The sequence below is a fragment of the Kogia breviceps genome, chromosome 10 (assembly GCF_026419965.1).
Source record: "Kogia breviceps isolate mKogBre1 chromosome 10, mKogBre1 haplotype 1, whole genome shotgun sequence".
Classification (NCBI taxonomy): Eukaryota; Metazoa; Chordata; class Mammalia; order Artiodactyla; family Physeteridae; genus Kogia; species Kogia breviceps.
Window position 1 is genome coordinate 6,497,470 of NC_081319.1, and position 23,094 is coordinate 6,520,563.

Here is a 23,094-nt window from a genome sequence, read left to right on the forward strand (position 1 = left end):
ACCAACTCTATACAGTAATAGAGCAGAATTTAAAAAGGGGTAGAAAACAATAACAAGGATGGGGAGAGTGTGGAAGCTGGAGGGAAATTTGTGTCCTATGGTATTTCTTGCTCAGAAAGAGGAAAAAGCTAGTTAAGAGCCACTCTGACTAACTGGGCACCCGCGTCTTCTGTCTTCCCACTGCTCTGTGGGGAGACCCTTTCCTCCCATCCCGGGGCCACTGCAAATGCAGCTCACATAGCCTCCTCGGCATGTCACTGGATGGAACTCCACTGCAGTCCACTCTGCCCAAGTCAGCTGTGGCCACAGTTCTGGTCCTGACTCTTCAATGTGCGTTCTTTGAACACTTCTGGAAATAACCAGGCCCCTAAGGGGTAGAGGAAAGAAACCCACAATGCCAACAGCATGCCTTCAGAGAGCCAGGGCTCACTTGGCACCCGGTGCAATTGGAGTTTGAGTTTCCACAGACTCTTCTGCTTCCTGAGGCTTTATCCCTCTAGAGCACAAAAGTACAACAGAATAGTCTGCAATGATAGAAACGTTCTATATCTGCTCTGTCCGATATGGGAGGAACCAGCCACATGTGGCTGGCTATTGAGCATCTGAAATCTGACTCTTGAACCTGAGGAACGGAATATTGACTTTAATTTCAATGACTTTAAATTTAAATGGTTCGATATGGCTTGTGGCTCCTGTGCTGGACAGCGTAGTTTTAGAGGGTATGCGATCCCTGAAGGGATCCACTCCATTCTCAAATGACCCTGAGGGACGTGGGTACAGGAATTCCCGGAGTGATCTCCCCCACCCTCTGCTCTGGAACATGAGCGAGAGCAGGTAGGTGGCCCCAACACCGAGGAAAACCTTGCTCACCTTACTTGGCCCCAGGACCTCTTCCTCCCCGACCACAGCCTTCACTGATGTGTCTGATACGTCTCAGCCAGACCTGAATGCTCTTAGACCAGTGCTCCTCAAACCCCCACATTGTAAAACCAGTGAAGATGCTGCTGAGATGCGGACTCTGATGGGGCAGGTTGGGGATGGGGCCTGAGAATCTGCATTTCTTAAAAAAAACTCCCAAATAAGGCTGATGCTACCGCTGGTCTGGGGACCACACTTGGAATCAGAAGGTTTTAGACTTCTTGAAATGTCAGTTAGCTCTGCCTACAGGTGCGATGACAACTAGCATAATAGCTTACATTAACATCTGTATCTGTTCTCTAAAGGCGTTTAAAAGCATATTCGGTGAGAACAAGATGGGTTAACAAGTTCATACTACGCAGCACCACAAAAATGCCTGAAGTTTTGGTCAAGAAAATAAGATTAAAGGCATATTCATCTCTTAAAGAAAATAACAGCTAACATTTACTGAGCATTTACTATGTGCTGGACACAAGGCTATGCACACAACGAGTGAGGATTATCTCATTTAATCCTCACAGCAACCCATTTTACAGATGAGGAAATCGAGGCACAGAAAGGCTAAGTAATGTGCCTGCGGTTACACAGTAAGCAGATGAGCCATGAAATCCAAGCAGTCTGATGGGACCCCACGCTGTACCTGCAGCTTTGGTTGAAAGCTCAAGAACAGGGATCTCTGTTGGGGGTGAATGGACTCTTTTTAAGAAAAAGATGCTAACAAAATACCTGCCCACAGATACTCATAGCAGCTTTATTCACAATGATCAAACTTGGAAGTTCCCAAGATGTCCATCAATAGGTGAAAGGATAAACAAATTGTGCCTCATCCAGACAACAGAATATTATTCAGGGACAAAAAGAAAAGAGCTATCACGACACAAAAAGACACGCAGGAACCTTAAGTGCATATTATTAAGTGAAAGAAGCCAATCTGAAAAGGTTACATAATGCGTGGCATTCTGGAAAAGGCAAAACTATGGAGACAGTAAAGATCAGTGGTTGGCGGGGGTTTGGTGAGGAAGGAGGAGGGCTGGCTAGGTAGAGCAATATTAAGGCAGTGAAACTGTCCTTCCTGTATGACACCATCATGCTGGATACGTGACATGATGCATTGTCAAAACCCATAGCCTGCACAACACAAAGAGTGAGCCCTAATGTAAACAATGGACTTATTTAGTAAATACTGCAGTAATAATGTATCAATACTGCCTCATCAATTTTAACAAATGTACCACAGAAATACAAGATGTTAATACTAGGGAAAAGTGGGACCAGGGGAGAGGAGATACAAGGGAACTCTGTATTTTCTGCTTAATTTTTCTGTAAAGCTAAACGTGCTTTAAAAAAGTTTATTAATTGAAAAAGAACATGCTTAATATACAATATTTTATGTCTAACTTTGGGGAGGGGTGGCCAAAGACCCTCCCCCAATGAAAAAACTCGTGTCCTAGAATATATCGCTCATCCACCCCCCCCACCCCACTCCCACAGAGCCCAGGAAATGGTCTGGCAAGAGTGGATACTGTGTACATTTCTGTTGTTTCATTTTCAAAGCAAAGACCAGGCACAATACCTGGCATACAGTATGTGTTCAGTGATACTTGCCGGATGAATAAACATAAGACTGGAATTCTAAAACACTAGCCTAAGAAGCCCTGGAGACGGGCTCGCAGCTGCTCCTCTCCTGTGCTGTAGAGCTGGAGTCCTCACTCTCTGCGGCTCTCACCAGCCCCAGCTGTGGCTACTCCCGGTGACACGTCAAGGGTAAAACCAGTGCCTGATTCATCCCTCAGCCCTCCACCCCGTGGGCAGGACTTGCACACAGCACAGGTGCATCCTGAATGTTTGCTGACATCGGTCTCTTTTCTCTGTAGCGCCTCTTGGGCTCCTGCAAGTAGCTAGACAAACTCACACAATGGCACTAACTCCAGCCACACCTGCCCATACACCTGTGACATCACATCTGGAGGGCTGCTTCTCATATCCCCTATGACATGGCAAAGCTTCCCCTCTCCCCCGGATCAAGGTCATCTGGTCCGTATGTATCTCTTCTTCTTCCCTCTTCGCCTCCAAACATGCTCTCTTTTTTTATTTTTTCCGGTACGTGGGCCTCTCACCGCCGTGGCCTCTCCCGTTGCGGAGCACAGGCTACGGACGCACAGCCCCAGCGGCCATGGCTCACGGGCCCAGCCGCTCCACGGCGTGTGGGATCTTCCCGGACCGGGGCACGAACCCGTGTCCCCTGCATCGGCAGGCGGACTCTCAACCACTGCGCCACCAGGGAAGCCCCAAAACATACTCTCTTTTATCACTCTTTCTGTGCACCTGGAGAAGTTCCCCTGTGCTGTTTCATCTAACCTTACCACATCTACGAGGGGGCAGGAGGCGAGTAAAAGATGGGACCCTGCCTGCTAGAGGCTTACAAGAGAGGAAACTGAGTCTCAGAGAGAGTGAGTCACTCGCTCAAGGTCACACAGTGGGTGAGGGAGAGGCAGGCACTCAAGTGCAGCTCCGTTTGACTCTAAAGCTCTCTGATGGCAAGCTCTGCTGAGCCTCTCTTGTCTGCATAATCTTCTGACGTTACAGCTTTGTTCATGCCGGTCAACCTCTTGCCCCGAAATGCTCAACAGCTCCCTACCGACCACTGGATGAAATCTTCAGCTCTCTGGCCTTGACACATGATGCTCCCAAAGGGAGGCGTGTCTCAGTCTACTGTCTCAACCTTATTTCCTGTGATTCCCTGTCACAAAACCTATCCTGTAGCCACACTCAACTACACACCATTTCCTTCGTATATGCAGACTTTCTGGTCTTTGCTTATCTCCAGATAGCCTTCCCTTCCCCATCCTTCAAGGATGAAATGAAAGGCTACCTGTTTCATAAAATCTTCTCTGGGACATATAACTGGAAATAATTTTGTTCTCTGTTAGCAGTCTTTCATCTAAACCACCATATGACATCCACCCACCCACTCACCCGTCCACCCACCTACGCATCCAGTATTGACTGGGAGCCTAACATATGCTCTGTGCTAGGTGCCAGGGAGTCCACATTCTAATTGAGGGAGGCTAACAGTGAGGCTTCAACAAATGAACACGCGATTGCTTTAGAGAGCCATCAGCCCCACGAATAAAATAAAACAGGGGCTTGGTTAAAGTCATGGGGTTTAGTGGGGATGTTTGAGCTCAGCTGATCAGAGATGACTTTGAAGCGGACACCTGTAGGGTGAGAAGGAGCGGGACATGGGAATATCTGACGGGGCAGTGGTCCAGACAGACAGGGTCTGTGGTAGGAAAGAGCCTGGGATGCCCAGGACCATGTGGGACATGGGACCAGGCCACAGAGGGCTCCTCAGCCTCGGCCATGGTGAGTGATCTGGCTTTTAATCCTAGTGCGAGGGGAAGCTGCTAAGGCTTATAGGCAGGAGAGTCAGACTTCTGCTTCTGGTTCTGACTGAGTGACTGGTAAGGAATGGCCCTCCTGTCATAAGCAACTATCAGAGCAGACAAAAATAGAACCATTTTTAGGGCTTCCCTGGTGGCGCAGTGGTTGGGAGTCCGCCTGCCGATGCAGGGGACGCGGGTTCGTGCCCCGGTCCGGGAGGATCCCGCGTGCCGCGGAGCGGCTGGGCCCGTGAGCCATGGCCGCTGAGCCTGCGCGTCCGGATATATATATATATATATATATATATATATATATATATATATATATATACACCATTTTCAGGCAGTAGATAACATGCAGGGCAAGCCCGCTACCCCTGAGAGATGGGAAGACGCAAGAGGGGGTGCTGAGCCCTCTGCCTGAGGACAAGAACTAGAGCCAAGCAGAACACACAGTCCCGTCAAGCTGAACAGGCAGGGCCAGAGAGTAGGGCAGCTGAAATAGCTGGAATCTACAGTGTGGGGCACAGGAAAGGGGGAACTGCACAGAGCGGATGCCCCAGATGTCCATGTGGAGGTTCCCACGAGGCTGTCGCTGATGTAAACATCCAGGGTGAGACCACCAAGACTTCCCAGATAGCACCGCTTGTGCTTGAAAGTGCAACAGAGACACTGGAGGCCAGACGCTGCCAGGGAAAGAGCAGCACCAGGGGATCGGGGCTCCCTCCTGCCCGAGTAGACAGATCTGGTCAACACCAAGTATTCACCCTTGGTACCTATAGCTAAGACACAGAAAGACCTTCCTTCAGGGGGAAGAACCATGTCCTAAAGCAGGGTTTCTACACTGTGGCACTATGGACATTCGGGACCCGCAATTCTTTGTTGCAGGGGCTGTCCTGTGCATTGTAGAATGTTTAACACCCTCCCTGGCCTCTACTCACTAGATGCCAGTAACCCCCCAAGTCGTAACAATCAATACTGTTTACAGACATTTCCAAGTGTCTCCTGGGAGGCAAAATTTCCCTGGTTGAGAACCATCACTCTAGAGTAATCACTACTCTAGCTCCATCCTAATAAAGCCTAAAGCCAAGCCCTGGCAAGATCTACAGGGGAGACAGAGTTCAGAATCCCATTAAGTCCTATCCAGTCCTATTAAATCAGAGGAGCTTGGGAAACAGCTTGGGATTTCCACAGATCCACATTAAAAAACAAAGTTGAACCTATATAAGTTTAAGGTGATCAGCCAGTAACTGAACTACTTATTAAAATAAAAAAAAAAAACACTCTGCAGAGGAAGATAACAAAATCCAGAGTGTGTACAACACGTTATTCACAATATTCAGTCAAAAACTACCAGACATGCAGAAAAACAAAACAAAACAAAAACCCAGAAAAACATGATCTATATCCTAAAAACTGTCAGATTTAGCAAAGACTGTAAAGTAGTTATTATAGATATAGTCAAAGCATTAAAGGAAAATACATTTGAAGAACAACTTAAGGAAGTTGCATGATCCGGGATTCCTTTTTCAGAGTTCCCTGCGTCTGCTGTGTGAGGAAGAGAGTGAGTAAGAGGCCCACCTTAGAGGATGGGGCCCACCTTGGAGGCTATTCTATTAGCCCAGAGGAGGCTGGCTTGTGCCTCAGTAGTTTAGGCTCCATTTAAATTAGTGTGTTCAACCCTGGTGGATACTCTCAAAGTGGGGGACTGACAACTTAGAGCAGGTGAGTCAAGAAAGAATAAGCAAGTGACAGAATAAATGAATATTTATTATCCCAATTCTCAACATTGGGACCCAGGTGAGTAGAAAGCTGTCCCAAAGTAGAGGTGAGGGCCTTCTATGTCACAGGAGGGGCCAATCAGTGGCTGACCAGGTTACTACAGAGGGGATTCCTGCACTGGGCATCTCGGGTGGGCATCTCACCCAATGCTGAGATTCTAGGATTCCTGCAAAATAGTCACATAGGTCTGGGATGCTCAAAGACCCCAGAACCAGGACTGTCAGCCCAGCGCTGGGCAGAGAGAGAGTGAGCCCAGAAAAATCAGATATGACAGAAAGTTTCAGCATTGAATCCTCTACATGGCCGCGTCAGACTCACCTGGGTTCAAGTGCTAGCTGTGTAAGCAAGACGCTACTGCTTTAACCTCTTGGAGCCCTGACTCCTCATCTGAAAACCTTTAGGTCATGGGTTTTAAGATTCTCAGGTCCTATAAGATAGGACTTTCCTCTCAGTCACAGAATCTAAGGACTTATCGTATCGGTCATCAGAATGTAAGGTACTTACATATAGCACTTAGCTCCTGAGTCTGGAAGAGAATAATTTTCAACACCTGACTATTTGCTGATTGAGTGAATTGGATAAATTAAATGACAAGTTTGTAAAGCACAGTAACTGACATAGAGTCAGCCATCAAGAAATGATAAGCAGTAACCAGTATCACTACTCTTATGGATACCTGAGCAGCTCTTCAACCACCAAGACTGCAGATTAATAAGGTGCTGCTAAAACTGCTGAAAACTAAAAAGCACAAACCTTCACCTTGAGTCAACCTGTGGCTGGAAGAATTTCGTGGGCGCCCAGCGATGTACAGAATCTCACTGGCGTGTACAGGAATTCTGATTCTAACAGCAGGCAATTCTTAAGGAATTTCAAGCAGTAAAGAAAGAAACGTTCACTGTCTTTAAGTGTACATGATGTTAGATCAATAACACATCTCTAATTCCAGAGTTTACCTGATGACTGGAAGGAGCACACCTGTGTCAGGTGAATTCCGACCAACGCACAGCCCTTCACCACTGACTTGATTGTTATTGCGTATCTTTCCTAAGAGACTGTCATCTCCTTGAAGGTAAGAACAACGTGTGATCTGATTCTGCATCCCCCTGCTTGGTACTGAGACGAAAACGAACCAGCATGGTGGAGCAGTGACCCTAACCCAGAATCAAACGTACCGAAAGGAGACCTTGGGGGATTTTCAGTCCCATGGCGTGAGGTTTGCAACCCCCATGTCAGTGAGGTTTGTAATCTTTTCCAAAACACATCCAATGTCTCTAAGTCGATATCAGTTTTGTATATATTGGTTTGAACGTCCAACAGCCAAGAGGCCCATTTCCCCTTGGGCCCCTGCCTGGAATCAGAGTGCACTGCCAATTCCATGGTCCCATTGCTGAGGTTCATCAGGTAGGGTTTTCTTTCTTTCCTTCCTTCCTTCCTTCCTTCCTTCCTTCCTTCCTTCCTTCCTTCCTTCCTTCCTTCCTTCCTCCCTCCCTCCCTCCCTCCCTCCCTCCCTCCCTTCCTCCCTTCCTCCCTTCTTTCCTTCCTTCCTTCCTTCCTTCCTTCTTTCCTTCCTTCCTTCCTTCCTCCCTCCCTCCCTCCCTCCCTCCCTTCCTTCCATCTTTATTGGAGTATAATTGCTTTACAATGGTGTGTTAGTTTCTGCTGTATAACATAGTTAATCAGCTATACGTTTACATATATCCCCATATCCCCTCCCTCTTGCGTCTCCCTCCCTCCCACCCTCCCTATCCCACCCCTCTAGGTGGTCACAAAGCACCGAGCTGATCTCCCTGTGCTATGTGGCTGCTTCCCACTAATTATCTATTTTACATTTGGGGGTATATATAAGTCCATGGCACTCTCTCACTTCGTCCCAGCTGGGTAAGCAGGTAGGGTTCTAAACCGGGGTCTTGTTTTCCCTGATTTGTCCTCCTTTGGGGGTGGGGAGGGGGATAGATTTGATGTTCTACGGGCTCGCACTGTTTGGGCATCCTTGGACCCCATCCCCAGGATCTGACACCATAGCTACAGGCTCCAGTTCCCTCCAGAGAGGAGGCTGACTTGGAGAACTCGTACACGCCCTGGGAAAGCAGACCCCCGCGACTTGGATCTGTGACACGCTTTTCTATTCTTGCCCTGAAAACACACACTTGAAACACAACGAAGAGCGAGAGTGGCAGGAATCTGGGGCAGGGAAAATGTGATTTCCTGCAAGAGCCCCTCCGCTCCCCAAAGGCTGAACAGGCAGAAAATAAAAATTTGAGGGGAAAAGAAAAGGAGTGGAAGCACTTCACACTTCAGAGAGAACACAGGGCTGACAGAGAAGACAAATAGATGTTTAGAAAGTTATAACGGACCACGGAATGCAAATTGCCGGGGGACAAAGGCGGCAAGTTGCTGTGTAGCTTCAAGGGCTTGACAAGAAACTTAATTTACCGGACCCATGATAAAAGCTCTCGGTTCTGAGTTCAAGGCCTCCCCTTTGGGCCGTGAGGCCTAGGCTTGCCCTGGCCAGCGCCAGTGGCGTGCACACGGAGCGAGGAACACCGCCGACTTCCCGGTGCCCCGCTATGTGCCCGGCACCCGAAGTGAAAACTAGGAGTACGTGTGCATTCCCAGGAGCACTGGCTTCACGGCTACTCTGTGCAGGAGATACTCACACCTGGACGGACAGGTGAGAGCCTTGAGCCCAGAGAAGTAAAGGGATGGGCTGAAGGCCACCCAGCAGCTCCAGGGCAGTAGTGTCTCAAATTTCCTTCCCTGGACACCAGATCCCACTGCACTGAAAAGGCCTCTCTCTGGACAGCAGACCCCCAAAGCACAATGTATGCTGTGTCACCGCAACGCAAAGTCACACGGGCTCTGGCGGGAATCGTCCTTCTCTCACTCATTCAAAAACTACTTATCGAGTGCGTACCGCGGGGCAGGCACAGTTCTGGGGGCTGGAGCTGCACAGCGAACGAAGCAGGTCACCCGCGCCGGCTCACGGAGCCCACACTGTAGCGTGCGGAGGAGAGTGATACACAGTGAACGACGTCTGAATGTTGGCAAGGGTCAGGGAGAAGCCAAAGCCGGGAAGGTGGGCAGGACGTGTGGAGCGTGGCAGGGGCCTTCGGTGTTAAACCAGGCGGTCGGGAAGCCCTCACGGACACGACAGCCTTTTAGACCTGGAAGCAACTTCCATGGCTCTCTCGGCCCCGCGTTGCCCGGTGGGGAAGGTGTTCTCCCAGCTCCCAGGCTCCCACCACTTGGCTGTTCACCTACTTCCGCTTTCTGGAGTTCTCTCTCCTGCTTCCCTAGCCGGCAGACAGGAAGAGGCAGCTGTGGTGAACACTCCCCGACCCGGCCTGACAGTCAGTTCTGATGGACAATCCCTGCCACACAAGCCCAGAGGGGACAGGAGGGTCCCTCAGAGGGAATTTTCCCTTGTCCAAGGCCCCGCGGAGCAGGGGTCCAGAGCTTTGCACCGGTCAGGCCCCCCGTGTCCCTCTGTAAATGTAAATGACATGGCAAATAGGCGTGTCTGAGCCCCTTGTATGCAGGGGGGAAGGGGAGCTGGGCCCGGGCCTGGAATTAATGGAGATGCTGGATCCCGGGGAGGCTGCAGGGCTGCATCTGGGCTCATCATTCTGGTTGGGCTGCCGGGAGAAGAGCGAACTGTGGGGCGGGAAGGCACCCTGCGGACAGTCTTTCTCCTGTGGGTCACTGCTTCCCCTCCCCCTGATGACCTGCATGGGCACACCCCCCACCCCAGGCCCCAGACTTCAGGGAACCCCCAACACATCTGCAGAGAAGTGAAGCTCTGATGGTAATGTGCGGCCCCCAGTTATCATTGGAACCCCAGGACAGGGCCGGTGCCTCGGGCTGCAGGAGAGACCCGGAGACTTGGGGGCTCCAACGCGTGCAGCCTCGGCCATCAGCACCTCCCGCCCCTGAGGCCCCCACCAAGTAAGCCTGTGGAAGGCATGAGAGGGAAAGGCCTGGCAGGAGTGCAGCCGCTTCCCATCCCCTTGGACGTACGTATAGAAGAAAGCTGAATCATTCACTGGCTTTGGCGCAAGGATGGTTATCGCGGCAACAGGCTGCCACATCCTTCTCAACTGACTGGACGGAAGGACAAGAAGCTGTGATCTCGCCCCGTCCCTCTTCCTTCTTCTTACAGCGAGAGGAACTCAGGCGAGGAGGGGTGACTTGCCCTCTTACGCCAGACTGTGGGCCCCCTGCGGGGAAGGGGGGCTCCTTACTCATTCTACACACTGATGTCTGGCACGTAGGTTCATGCAACGAGCATCTGGAATAAGGTAAGGTGCAGCTTTGCCAGGCTCTGGTGACAGATGAGTGGTACACAGGACTATCGGATGCCTGTCCTCGTGGGGTGTGCAGATCAGGAGGGACTCCCAACCAAGCGCTCACTTCACCCCTGCAGACCCCTCAGTGCACCTGAGATCACTGTCCCCACTCCCCAGGGACCGGATGGAGCAGCCCAGGGGACCAATGGCCTCCCTGTGGCTCACCTGTCCCCATCACCTCTCTTTTCCCAGCTCTCCACCCAGGTGGCTCCACAATCAACCCCCGAGTCCCTCGCAGCCTGAACACTGCAACTTCTAGATCATCCCCACGAAACAAGTGTGTTCACACTCCGAGAGCAGCCAAACAACTGGACCGAGTGACACTTTCCAGGAACTTTCCTTCTTGGTGCAATTTGAAGTACAAATGGGAAACTAACTTAAGATGATTATTCAGAAAAAAAAAATCTGGACTTGCTAAAAGAACACTACCAAGAGACACAAGACCGAGGCTTTTACTGACCTCCTGATAAAATATTTCCAGCCAGCAGCTCTCCGACCAACCTTCTCTAACTATGAGAGCTGGCCTCTTGTGTTGAGCCGGAAGAATATGGCCACCTAAAGTCCTGACGCTACCCAGATATCCCTCCAGCCCCGGCTGTGGCCTAAATTTCAGCCAACCACCTCTCACTTGCACTAGTTTTGCCATGTCCATGTTTGTTCTAATATTTATTTAATACTGCCTTACTAACACAACACTGTAAAGCAATTATGCTCCAATAAAGATGTTGAAAAAAAGAACGTTATGACAAGATAATAAACATAATTTGCAAAATAAAAAAAATTAATCTTGTTTATTTTATCATGCATATATACACACACACACATATATAGATATTTTATCAGTCATTATTTAATGGATATTTACTTCCAATGTTTCCTATGATAAACTATTTTTTTTCTTTTCTTTTTTTTTTAGCAAACCTCTATGTGCATGCCTCCTTATGCACACGCATAAGGGATGTTCTGGGTGGCAGTCTATGCTCACTTCTGATTTTCAAAGTTCTTGCCAAATTACCCTTCAGAGTATGTGTGTGAGGTTGTCGGGAGGGGTGTCACATATATACATGTGAGTGTGTACACTGTCGGGCCTCTGTATTCAGGGGTTCCACATCCTCAGATTCAACCAATTGCAGGTGGAAAATACTACATGGTCTGTGGTTGGTTCAATCTACAGGTGCAGAACCTGTAGATATGGAGGGCCAACAGTAAGGGACTTAAGGATTTGTGGATTTTAGTATCTTCACAAGACTGGCTCCAGGACTTCACACAGAAACCAAAATCTGCAGATGCTCAAGTCCCATAGTCAGCCCTCTGTATCCAGGGCTCTGTATCTGGGGATTCAGCCAACCACATATTGTACTGTAGCATTTACTGAAAAAAAAAAAAATCAATGTATAAGTGGACCCACACAGTTCAAACCCATGTTGTTCAAGGGTCAACTCTGTGTGTGTGTGTGTGTGTGTGTATTTTGATTTGGTTGATATCCCAGATTTTTTTCTAATGCACATTAAAATAAGTACATAACTATAGATGAGGACCCGGCCTGAGGAGCAGGGGCAGGAGCTTCGAGAAAAGGGCAGTGTGAAAGCTTGAGAGAGGGTATATTCATCTGTGTTAATCACTGCTGTGTTTCCTGAACATGCCTATGAAACATACTGAAGAATGGTGCCTGAAATTTGCCATGTGGATTAAAGGCTCTTGGTGCTCCAGCCAGGCGTCAGCGCTGTGTCTCTGAGGTGGGAGAACCAACTTCAGGACACTGGTCCACAAGAGACCTCCCAGCTCCACGTAATATCAAACGGCGAAAATCTCCCAGAGATCTCCATCTCAACACCAACACCCAGCTCCACTCAACGACCAGCAAGCTACAGTGCTGGACACCCTATGCCCAACAACTAGCAAGACAGGACTACAGCCCCATCCATTAGCAGAGAGGCTGCCTAAAATCATAATAAGGCTACAGACACCCCAAAACACACCACCAGATGTGGACCTGCCCACCAGAAAGACAAGACCCAGCCTCATCCACCAGAACACAGGCACTAGTCCCCCCAACCAGGAAACCTACTCAACCCACTGAACCAACCTTAGCCACTGGGGACAGACACCAAAAACAATGGGAACTACGAACCTGCAGCCTGCAAAAAGGAGACCCCCAACACAGTAAGCAAAATGAAAAGACAGAAAAACACAGAGCAGATGAAGGAGCAAGGTAAAATCCCACCAGACCTAATAAATGAAGAGGAAATAGGCAGTCTACCTGAAAAAGAATTCAGAATAATGATAGTAAAGATGATCCAAAATCTTGGAAATAGAATAGACAAAATGCAAGAAACATTTAACAAGGACCTAGAAGAAATAAAGAGGAAGCAAGCAATGATGAGCAACACAATAAATGAAATTAAAAATACTCTAGATGGGATCAATAACAGAATAACTGAGGCAGAAGAACGGATAAGTGACCTGGAAGATAAAATAGTGGAAATAACTACTGAAGAACACAATAAAGAAAAAAGAATGAAAAGAACTGAGGACAGACTCAGAGACCTCTGGGACAACATTAAATGCACCAACATTCGAATTATAGGGGTCCCAGAAGAAGAAGAGAAAAAGAAAGGGACTCAGAAAATATTTGAAGAGATTATAGTTGAAAACTTCCCTAATATGGGAAAGGAAATAGTCAATGAAGGCCAGGAAGCACAGAGAGTCCCATACAGGATAAGTCCAAGGACAAACATGCCAAGACACATATTAATCAAACTATTAAAAATTAAATACAAAGAAAACATATTAAAAGCAGCAAGGGAAAAACAACAAATAACACACAAGGGAATCCCCATAAGGTTAACATCTGATCTTTCAGCAGAAACTCTGCAAGCCAGAAGGGAGTGGCAGGACATATTTAAAGTGATGAAGGAAAAAAACCTACAACCAAGACTACTCTACCCAGCAAGGATCTCATTCAGATTTGATGGAGAAATTAAAACCTTTACAGACAAGCAAAAGCTGAGAGAGTACAGCACCACCAAACCAGCTTTACAACAAATGCTAAAGGAACTTCTCTAGGGAAGAAACACAAGGGAAGGAAGAGACCTACAAGAACAAACTTGAAACAATTAAGTAAATGGTAATAGTAACATACATGTCGATAATTACCTCAAATGTAAATGGATTAAATGCTCCCACCAAAGACACAGACTGGCTGAATGGATACAAAAACAAGACCCATATATATACTGCCTAAAACAGACCCCCTTCAGACCTAGGGACACATACAAACTGAAAGTGAGGGGATGGAAAAAGATATTGCATGCAAATGGAAATCAGAAGAAAGCAGGAGTAGCAATTCTCATATCAGACACATAGACTTTAAAATAAAAACTATTACAAGAGACAAAGAAGGACACCACATAATGATCAAGGGATTGATTCATGAAGAAGATATAACAATTGTAAATATTTATGCACCCAACATAGGAGCACCTCAATACATAAGGCAAATACTAACAGCCATAAAAGGGGAAATCGACAGTAACACAATCATAGTAGGGGACCTTAACACACCACTTTCACCAATGGATAGATCATCCAAAGTGAAAATAAATATGGAAACACAAGTTTTAAATGATACATTAAACAAGATGGACTTAACTGATATTTATAGGACATTCCATCCAAAAACAACAGAATACACATTTTTCTCAAGTGCTCATGGAACATTCTCCAGGATAGATCATATCTTGGGTCACAAATCTAGCCTTGGTAAATTTTAAAAAAGTGAAATTGTATCAAGTATCTTTTCCGAACACAATGCTATGAGACTAGATATCAATTACAGGAAAAGATCTATAAAAAATACAAACACATGGAGGCTAAATAATACACTACTTAATAACAAAGTGATCACTGAAGAAATCAAAAAATACTTAGAAACAAATGACAATGGAGACACGACAACCCAAAACCTATGGGATGCAGCAAAAGCAGTTCTAAGAGGGAAGTTTATAGCAATACAATCCTATCTTAAGAAACAGGAAACATCTCGAATAAACAACCTAACTTTGCACCTAAAGCAATTAGAGAAAGAAGAACAAAAAACCCCCAAATTTAGCAGAAGGAAAGAAATCATAAAGATCAGATCAGAAATAAATGAAAAAGAAATGAAGGAAACGATAGCCAAGATTAATAAAACTAAAAGCTGGTTCTTTGAGAAGATAAATAAAATTGATAAACCATTAGCCAGACTCATCAAAAAAAAAAGGGAGAAGACTCAAATCAATAGAATTAGAAATGAAAAAGAAGTAACAATGGACACTACAGAAATATAAAAGATTATTAGAGATTACTACAAGCAACTCTATGGCAATAAAATGGACAACCTGGAAGAAATGGACAAATTCTTAGAAATGCACAACCTGCCGAGACTGAACCAGGGCGAAATAGAAAATATGAACAGACTAATCACAAGCACTGAAATTGAAACTGTGATTCAAAATCTTCCAACAAACAAAAGCCCAGGACCAGATGGCTTCACAGGCGAATTCTATCAAACATTTAGAGAAGAGCTAACACCTATCCTTCTCAAACTCTTCCAAAAGATAGCAGAGGGAGGAACACTCCCAAACTCATTCTATGAGGCCACCATAACCCTGATACCAAAACCAGAGAAAAAGTCACAGAGAAAGAAAACTACAGGCCAGTATCACTGATGAACATAGATGCAAAAATCCTCAACAAAATACTAGCAAACAGAATCCAACAGCACATTAAAAGGATCATACACCATGATCAAGTGGGGTTTATTCCAGGAATGCAAGGATTCTTCAACATACGCAAATCAATCAACGTGATACACCGTATCAACAAACTGAAGGAGAAAAACCATATGATCATCTCAATAGATGCAGAGAAAGCTTTTGGCAAAATTCAACACCCATTTATGATAAAAACCCTGCAGAAGGTAGGCATAGAGGGAACTTTCCTCAACGTAATAAAGGCCATATATGACAAACCCACAGCCAGCCTTGTTCTCAATGGTGAAAAAGTGAAACCACTTCCTCTAAGATCAGGAACAAGACAAGGTTGCCCACTCTCACCACTCTTATTCAACATAGTTTTGGAAGTTCCAGCCACAGCAATCAGAGAAGAAAAATAAATAAAGGGAATCCAAATCAGAAAAGAAGAAGTAAAGCTGTCACTGTTGGCAGATGACATGATACTATACATAGAGAATCCTAAGGATGCTACCAGAAAACTACTAGAGCTAATCAATGAATCTGGTAAAGTAGCAGGATACAAAATGAATGCACAGAAATTTCTGGCATTCTTATACACTAATGATGAAAAATCTGAGAGTGAAATTAAGAAAACACTTCCATTTACCACTGCAACAAAAAGAATAAAATATGTAGGAATAAACCTACCTAAGGAGACAAAAGACCTGTATGCAGAAAATTATATGACACTGATGAAAGAAATTAAAGATGATACAAATAGATGGAGAGATACCATGTTCTTGGATTGGAAGAATCAACATTGTGAAAATGACTCTACTACCCAAAGCAATCTACAGATTCAATGCATTCCCTATCAGACTACCACTGGCATTTTTCACAGAACTAGAATAAAAAATTTCACAATTTGTATGGAAACACAAAAGACCCCAAATAGCCAAAGCAATCTTGAGAACGAAAAACCGAGCTAGAGGAATCAGGCTCCCTGACTTCAGACTATACTACAAGGCCACAGTAATCAAGACAGTATGGTACTGGCACAAAAACAGAAATATAGATCAATGGAACAGGATAGAAAGCCCAGAGATAAACCCACGCACATATGGTCACCTTATCTTTTTTTTTTTTTTTTTTTTTTTTTTTTGCGGTACGTGGACCTCTCACTGTTGTGGCCTCTCCCGTTGCGGAGCACAGGCTCCGGATGCATAGGCTCAGCAGCCATGGCTCACAGAGCCCAGCCGCTCTGCGGCATGTGGGATCTTCCCGGACCGGGGCACGAACCCCTGTCCCCTGCATCGGCAGGCGGACTCTCAACCACTGCACCACCAGGGAAGCCCAAGGTCACCTTATCTTTGATAAAGGAGGCAGGAATGTACAGTGGAGAAAGGACAGCCTCTTCAATAAGTGGTGCTGGGAAAACTGGAGAGGTACATGTAAAAGTATGAAATTAGAACATTCCCTAACACCATACACAAAAATAAACTCAAAATGGGTTAAAGACCTACATGTAAGGCCAGGCACTATCAAACTCTTAGAGGAAAACATAGGCAGAACACTCTATGACATAAATCACAGCAAGATCTTTTTTGACCCACCTCCTAGAGAAATGGAAATAAAAATAAAAATAAACAAATGGGACCTAATGAAACTTAAAAGCTTTTGCACAGCAAAGGATACCATAAACAAGACCAAAAGACAACCCTCAGAATGGGAGAAAATAGTTGCAAATGAAGCAACTGACAAAGGATTCATCTCCAAAATTTATAAGCAACTCATGCAGCTCAATAACAAAAAAAACAAACAACCCAATCCAAAAACAGGCAGAAGACCTAAATAGACATTTCTCCAAAGAAGATATACAGATTGCCAACAAACACATGAAAGAATGCTCAACATCATTAATCATTAGAGAAATGCAAATCAAAACTACAATGAGATATCATCTCACACTGGTCAGAATGGCCATCATCAAAAAACCTAGAAACAATAAATGCTGGAGAGGGTGTGGAGAAAAGGGAACACTCTTGCACTGTTGGTGGGAATGTAAATTGATACAACCAGTGTGGAGAACAGTATGGAGGTTCCTTAAAAAACTACAAATAGAACTACCATACAACCCAGCAATCCCACTACTGGGCATATACCCTGAGAAAACCATAATTCAAAAAGAGTCATGTACCAAAATGTTCATTGCAGCTCTATTTACAATAGCCAGGACATGGAAGCAACCTAAGTGTCCATCAACAGATGAATGGATAAAGAAGATGTGGCACATATACACAATGGAATATTACTCAGCCATAAAAGGAAATGAAACTGAGTTATTTGTAGTGAGGTGGATAGACCTGGAGTCTGTCATACAGAATGAAGTAAGTCAGAAAGAGAAAAACAAATACCGTATGCTAACACATATATATGGAATCTAAGGAAAAAAATGTCATGAAGAGACTAGGGGTAGGATGGGAATAAAACACACACCTACTATAGCATGGACTTGAGGATATGGGGAGGGGGAAGGGTAAGCTGTGATGAAGTGAGAGAGCAGCATGGACATATATACATTACCAAACGTAGGGTGGATAGCTAGTGGGAAGCGGCCGCATGGCACAGGGAGATCAGCTAGGTGGTTTGTGACCACCTAGAGGGGTGGGATAGGGAGGGTGGGAGGGAGGGAGATGCAAGAGGGAAGGGATATGGGAATATATGTATATGTATAGCTGATTCACTTTGTTATAAAACAGAAACTGACACACCATTGTAAAGCAATCATACTCCAATAAAGATGTTTAAAAAATAAATTAAAATAAATAAATAAATAAATATTTTTTTAAATAAATAAAATAAGTACATAACTATAAAAGGAAAAGCATATTCCTCCACGGCTGGGTCAACATCCTAGACCTTCAAGGTCATCTGATGGGGCGGGCAAGTACAGCCTGGGATCCTCATTCTAGAGAAGAGGGGACTCACCCCAGAGAGGTGAGGAACCTTGCCTGAGGCCACATCTCCAATAACGGGAGAGTAGGAATCAAGACCAGTGGCCTCTGCTTCTTCATGGTCTGGAATATGTACAAATGGGAACAGCTGTAACTGGGTGGTGTGGATCTGTTTTCTTCTTAAGACCTCACCTCCCTTCATTTAGGAGTTGTCCTTCCCAGAACCCTGGAACCCTGGGCTCTAAGTCTTCACTGGGTTGCTAAGCTGCTGTGTGGCCACAGGCAAGTGGCTCAGCCTCTCTGACCTGGATCTCTCTATCTGTCGAGTAGACATTCCAGCTGGGGCATTGCGATTCTACTGACCTGCTCGGATGCTGCCCTCCCTCCCCACAAGGAGACAAGCTTTGCGTGATGCACCAGCCTCCAAAGTTTGAGGAGCCATCGGAACCCTTACGCAGACTCATCATGACTGTACACTCCACTGCCTGCCTTTCAGCTCCCAGAGCAGATCAAGAGCAGGTTCAGGGATGCTCCCAGCTCCCTTTCCAGCCATGCTGAGCCTTTCCTGCGACACACCCCAGCTTCCGAAAAACACGAGTTACCTGGAATTTTGTTTTCCTTTCCCTTTGGGGTCACTATCCATATCTCTGTCCACACAATCAGCTATGACTATTGCTTTTTGGTGGAGACACACACAAACATATCCATTTTCTGGCCATTACTGAGAGAGAAACAAAAAACATTACAGCTCACAGATCTGGTGAGCTGGAGGTTTTTAGACTTCTTACTAAAGCAACAAAATCTTTCTTTAAAAACCAAAATAGCTCTGGCTCTTATATTCATTCAGCAAACATTTACTGCGCTGTTATGTACCAGGCACTGAGCTATCCAGGGCCTAGGGACACAGTGGTGGGCAAGGCAGATACAGACCCAGCTTCCAAGGTGCCTTCTTAGAGAGGCCCTTCCTGGCCACCTGCTGGGAATCACAGTCCTTTTCCCCAGCACTCTTTCCCCACGTCCATACTTTGTCTCCATGGTTCTTGCCACCATCTAATGGATGGCATCTTTTACTTGATTTTGTTTACTGCCTTCTTCCCCAACCAGCATATAAATTCCATGGGGGGGCAGGGATCACTCTTTTGTCCACTGTCTAATTCCATATGCCTAATACCTATAATAATCTCTGACACAAGAGTAGGCACTCAGTAAATATCTGTTGCAAATAAATGCAAAATAAATAAATCATAGAGGTCATACATATATATGACATATATATGTGATTATTTCACCACAAACATGATAAGTGCTTTGGAAAGTCAGTCCAGGGGTGCAGGGTTGGTAGTTGGGACAGACTTGCCTGACCAAATAGTGTTTAAACTGAATCCCAAAGGGTGGCTGCGTGTTGTTCAGGCAAGGTGGGGAAGGAGGGTCTCGGGGAGAAAGTGTTCTCAGTGGAGAAACAGCATGTGCGAAGGTCCTGGGGCAGAAAGGAGCCCCAAATCTGGAATTCTAAGGTCTGGAATGATAGAGGAGGAGAGTGATGGGGGATGCAGGAAGGAGGCAGCTCACGGAGGACCTTAGAGGCCCCTCCACTTGGATCTTATACCAAAGACCACAGGGAACCCCAGAAGGGATTTAAACAAAGAGGTGCCCATCAGATTTACATGTCAAAAAGATCACTCTGCTGCTGGGTGGGGAGTAGCCTAGAGGGGTTAAGAGCCACTTCTGGATGACCAGTTAGGAGGCTTCTGTAGTTGTCAAATGGGAGATGGTGGTGGCCTGAATGAGGCTGGTGGCAGTAGAGGCAGAGGGCAACAAGGATGGAGTGGGGGGATCAGGCGGGGGCTGGAGCCCCTCAACCTTCCCCTCACAGGTGTCTGAAGGTTCTTCAACTCAGGGGTCAGCAGACTTTCTCTAGAAAAGGTCAAACAGTAAATATTTAATGTTTTGCAGGTGTGCAGGAAAGTGTTACCATAGCAGGCCTGATGCTGCTCTCCAGGAGGCATGGCTTGCCCTGGTGTCTGGGAACTCCGCTACGACATTCCCCATGACGCCAAGTGGGGCGGTTGTCCGCATGCCTGGGCCACTCAATTCTGCTGGACCAGCCCGCCTGGACTGTCCATACAAGCAATGCAACTTCCAGTGAATGCCTGCTTTCCTGCTGGGGGTCTGGAATCCAGAGGACTGTGGTCGATCATGCACTTAATAAAATTCCCCCATTAAAAACCCGGACTCCAAGTCCCGAGCGGTCTCCTCGGGGCAGAAGAAGTGCTGCCGCATTTCGATCCTGGGAGAAGGAGGACGTTCTGTGCAGCCTCTCCCGGCAGCAAGGGGAGAGACCGCTCTACGCCTGGTGCGGATTCCTCCAGACTCTACCTGGTGTGTCTTTTTCTCCCACTGATGATGGAAATAAACCGAATCCAAGAGAATAACTTCTTCTACGTCTTGCAAGCCCTTCTAATAAATCACTGAATGTGGGGTGGTGATGGGGGGAGGTCTTAGAAGCCTTGATACAGGGGGTCATATGGTTTCTGCCTCAACTACCCAGTTCTGCCTTTGAAGAGCCACAGACAATATGTTAAAAAATAATAATAATACCACGGCCATGTTCCAAGAAGACCTTATTTATAAAAATGGGCAGAGGGTTGAATTTGGCACGCAGGTCATAATTAGCCAACTCATGCTCATGGAAAACTCAGGGCTCTCCAAATCTACTTTGAAAACCATTGACTGAATTCACCCTTTCATGTCATCAGCGGAGAACTGAGGCCCACAAGGAGAAAGAGAGAAGGAACTTGTCGAAGGTCACTCAGGACCAGGGGCAGAACCAGAGGAAGAGTCCACGTCCTGACTCCCAGCCCTGTGTGCTTTCCACCTCTCCAAGCGGCCGCTCCATAGAACAGCCTTGCAGACACGTGCTGGCCTGGGCCTCAGAGGCCTAAAGGAAAGATCCGGTAGGAAACTGGGCTGCTTAGGGCAGGTGGTCTGAATGGTGAACCTCCGGGCCTCACTTCTGTTCTGCCTGTGGAGGTGGGTGTGCCTGTGTGTGCACACGTGTCTATGTGTAGGGCTCCAACGCTGTAGGTTATCCATTGGGTTTTTGCAAACTTTTCCGATCATCAGAATGGCCTCTGAAGCTTCTTAATAATACAGATGCCCAGGTGCCATCTCAGCCCCGTGAGAAAATGCATTTCAGCGTGTGCCAAGGTGTTCTGAGGTCAGCCGGGTTTGGGAACTCTGGGAGATGCTCGGGACTGGCCAGCCCTGAGGACCAGGAGAAGGAAGCCGGTGGGCAGAGGAGAGAACAGGACGGCCATCCTGGATCAAGGCAGAACTTGTGGACCTAACAAAAATGCACAGACCAGTGATTTTGGAAATCTGTTTTCCAAAACGGCTTCTTCAACTGAGCCTTTGGCCTCAGAGGTTGGAGTTAGTGAAGCCAGCCGTCAGGAACTAATTTCCTTCTTCCTAGGGATTCTGTTTGCAGCTCAGGCTGCTGCTGTTGGGGCCTAAGCCTCGGGGCCTTCACGGCGGGGACAGCTGAGACAGAAATGAGCACACGGGCCCAGCCACCGTCCACTTTAACCCACCGTAGTGAGCTACACCTGAGCTGCGCGAACCAGCACTCCTCACACCCCCATTCTCCTAATAGGGGGCAGCCGCAAGCCAGAGACGGAAGACTTGCCATCTCTTGCAAGCCTCGTGATCAGCTGAATGCAGATTCCACACTCTACTGCACGATCTGTGTTTGTTTTCATAGAAAAACGAGCTCCTCTTCACCCACTAGGATATCTGTTGAGTATGTTATTTCACACATTGGAATTGCCAGGAGGCCTTTATAAGATAATAAGACCTGAGACCCACCCCCAGAGAGTTTGCTTTAAATGGTATGGGTTGTGCTCTGGGTGGGAATCAGGATTTTCAAAAGCTCCCCAGGAGTTTCTAACAAGTAGTGGAGGTTGAGAAGACCTGGGCCCCTAAGATGCTGCGTTCATCTCTTGTCTAACACCCCCTCCAGGCACACCGCCCCTACCCACCTGGAGAGGCTTCGGCATAAACAGTTCTACCCAGAATTCAGAACGGCTGATGCCTTTCCAAAGACAACTGACAGCTTAGCCAGGTCACCAGTTATTTTGTTACTGTGACCTACCCCCGCAAAGAAAATCACCAACAAAGACCCAGTTTCTCTCAGAGAAGCACGCCTGCAGAGATCTGTGTTGTTAGGTGGAGAAAAAAGTGTATTTTTATTTTAAACGACCTCTAACTGAAATTTAGCATTTCCTTCAATTACAAAGGCAGGCAACAGACCACAGTACTGTAATCGGTAGAAATCCCAGATATTTTCATATCACGGTACAGAGTTCTCCAAATATCATGTATGCTCATCACTGCTTTGAAATCATGGGAATTATTCACCTCATGCTGGATCTTGCTACATTACCATGTCATAAATCTGTCTTTTTGTCATGTTTTGGTGATTGTATTTCAATGTATTTGATTCCCTGTGTATGTAATTTATGCACTGAAAAGTATTATTCTGAGAAGGGGCCACACACTTCCCTCAATGGGTCTTTGAGTCTCCATGTAGAAGGCTTCCCAGAGGTGGAGGGCGGCTGTGCACGGAGCCAGCGACTCTTACCTGTGGGTCGGAGAGCCGGGAGAGGTCGGGGTATAGGTAGAACTTGATGCCTTCAGAGGCCCCAGGCAACGTGACTCCCCGGATCAGGAGTATTAGAAGCATGATGTAGGGGAACGTCGCGGTGACATATACCACCTGCCGGGAGAGGAGAGGAAAGAATCAAGAAGGAGTGACAGTGGCAGGCGACGTGGCAGGCCCCTAGCTTCTCGCTGGCAGCAAAGGGCCACCCAGCGCAGCGGTAAGAAGTGAGCCCTAACACAGCTTGTTCTCTCACCCACCCCCTCAAGGCTGGGTCTTGCAGTGAGCCTCCACTGAGAGCCCACAGCGGTGCTGTATCAGTGCTTTCCAATCTTTTTT

At 46.7% G+C, this 23,094-nt stretch overlaps 1 protein-coding gene across 2 annotated transcripts in view; it reads right to left on the reverse strand.

The window, feature by feature from the left end:
- Positions 1 to 23,094, reverse strand: part of SLC6A11 (solute carrier family 6 member 11) — a 128,223-nt gene that overhangs the window by 52,907 nt on the left and 52,222 nt on the right. For both annotated transcript variants that reach the window (XM_059076100.2, XM_067043453.1), the window contains exon 6: positions 22,738 to 22,872. In XM_059076100.2, coding sequence (XP_058932083.1) covers positions 22,738 to 22,872 — 135 coding nt within the window. The remainder of the gene's footprint in view (positions 1 to 22,737; positions 22,873 to 23,094) is intronic.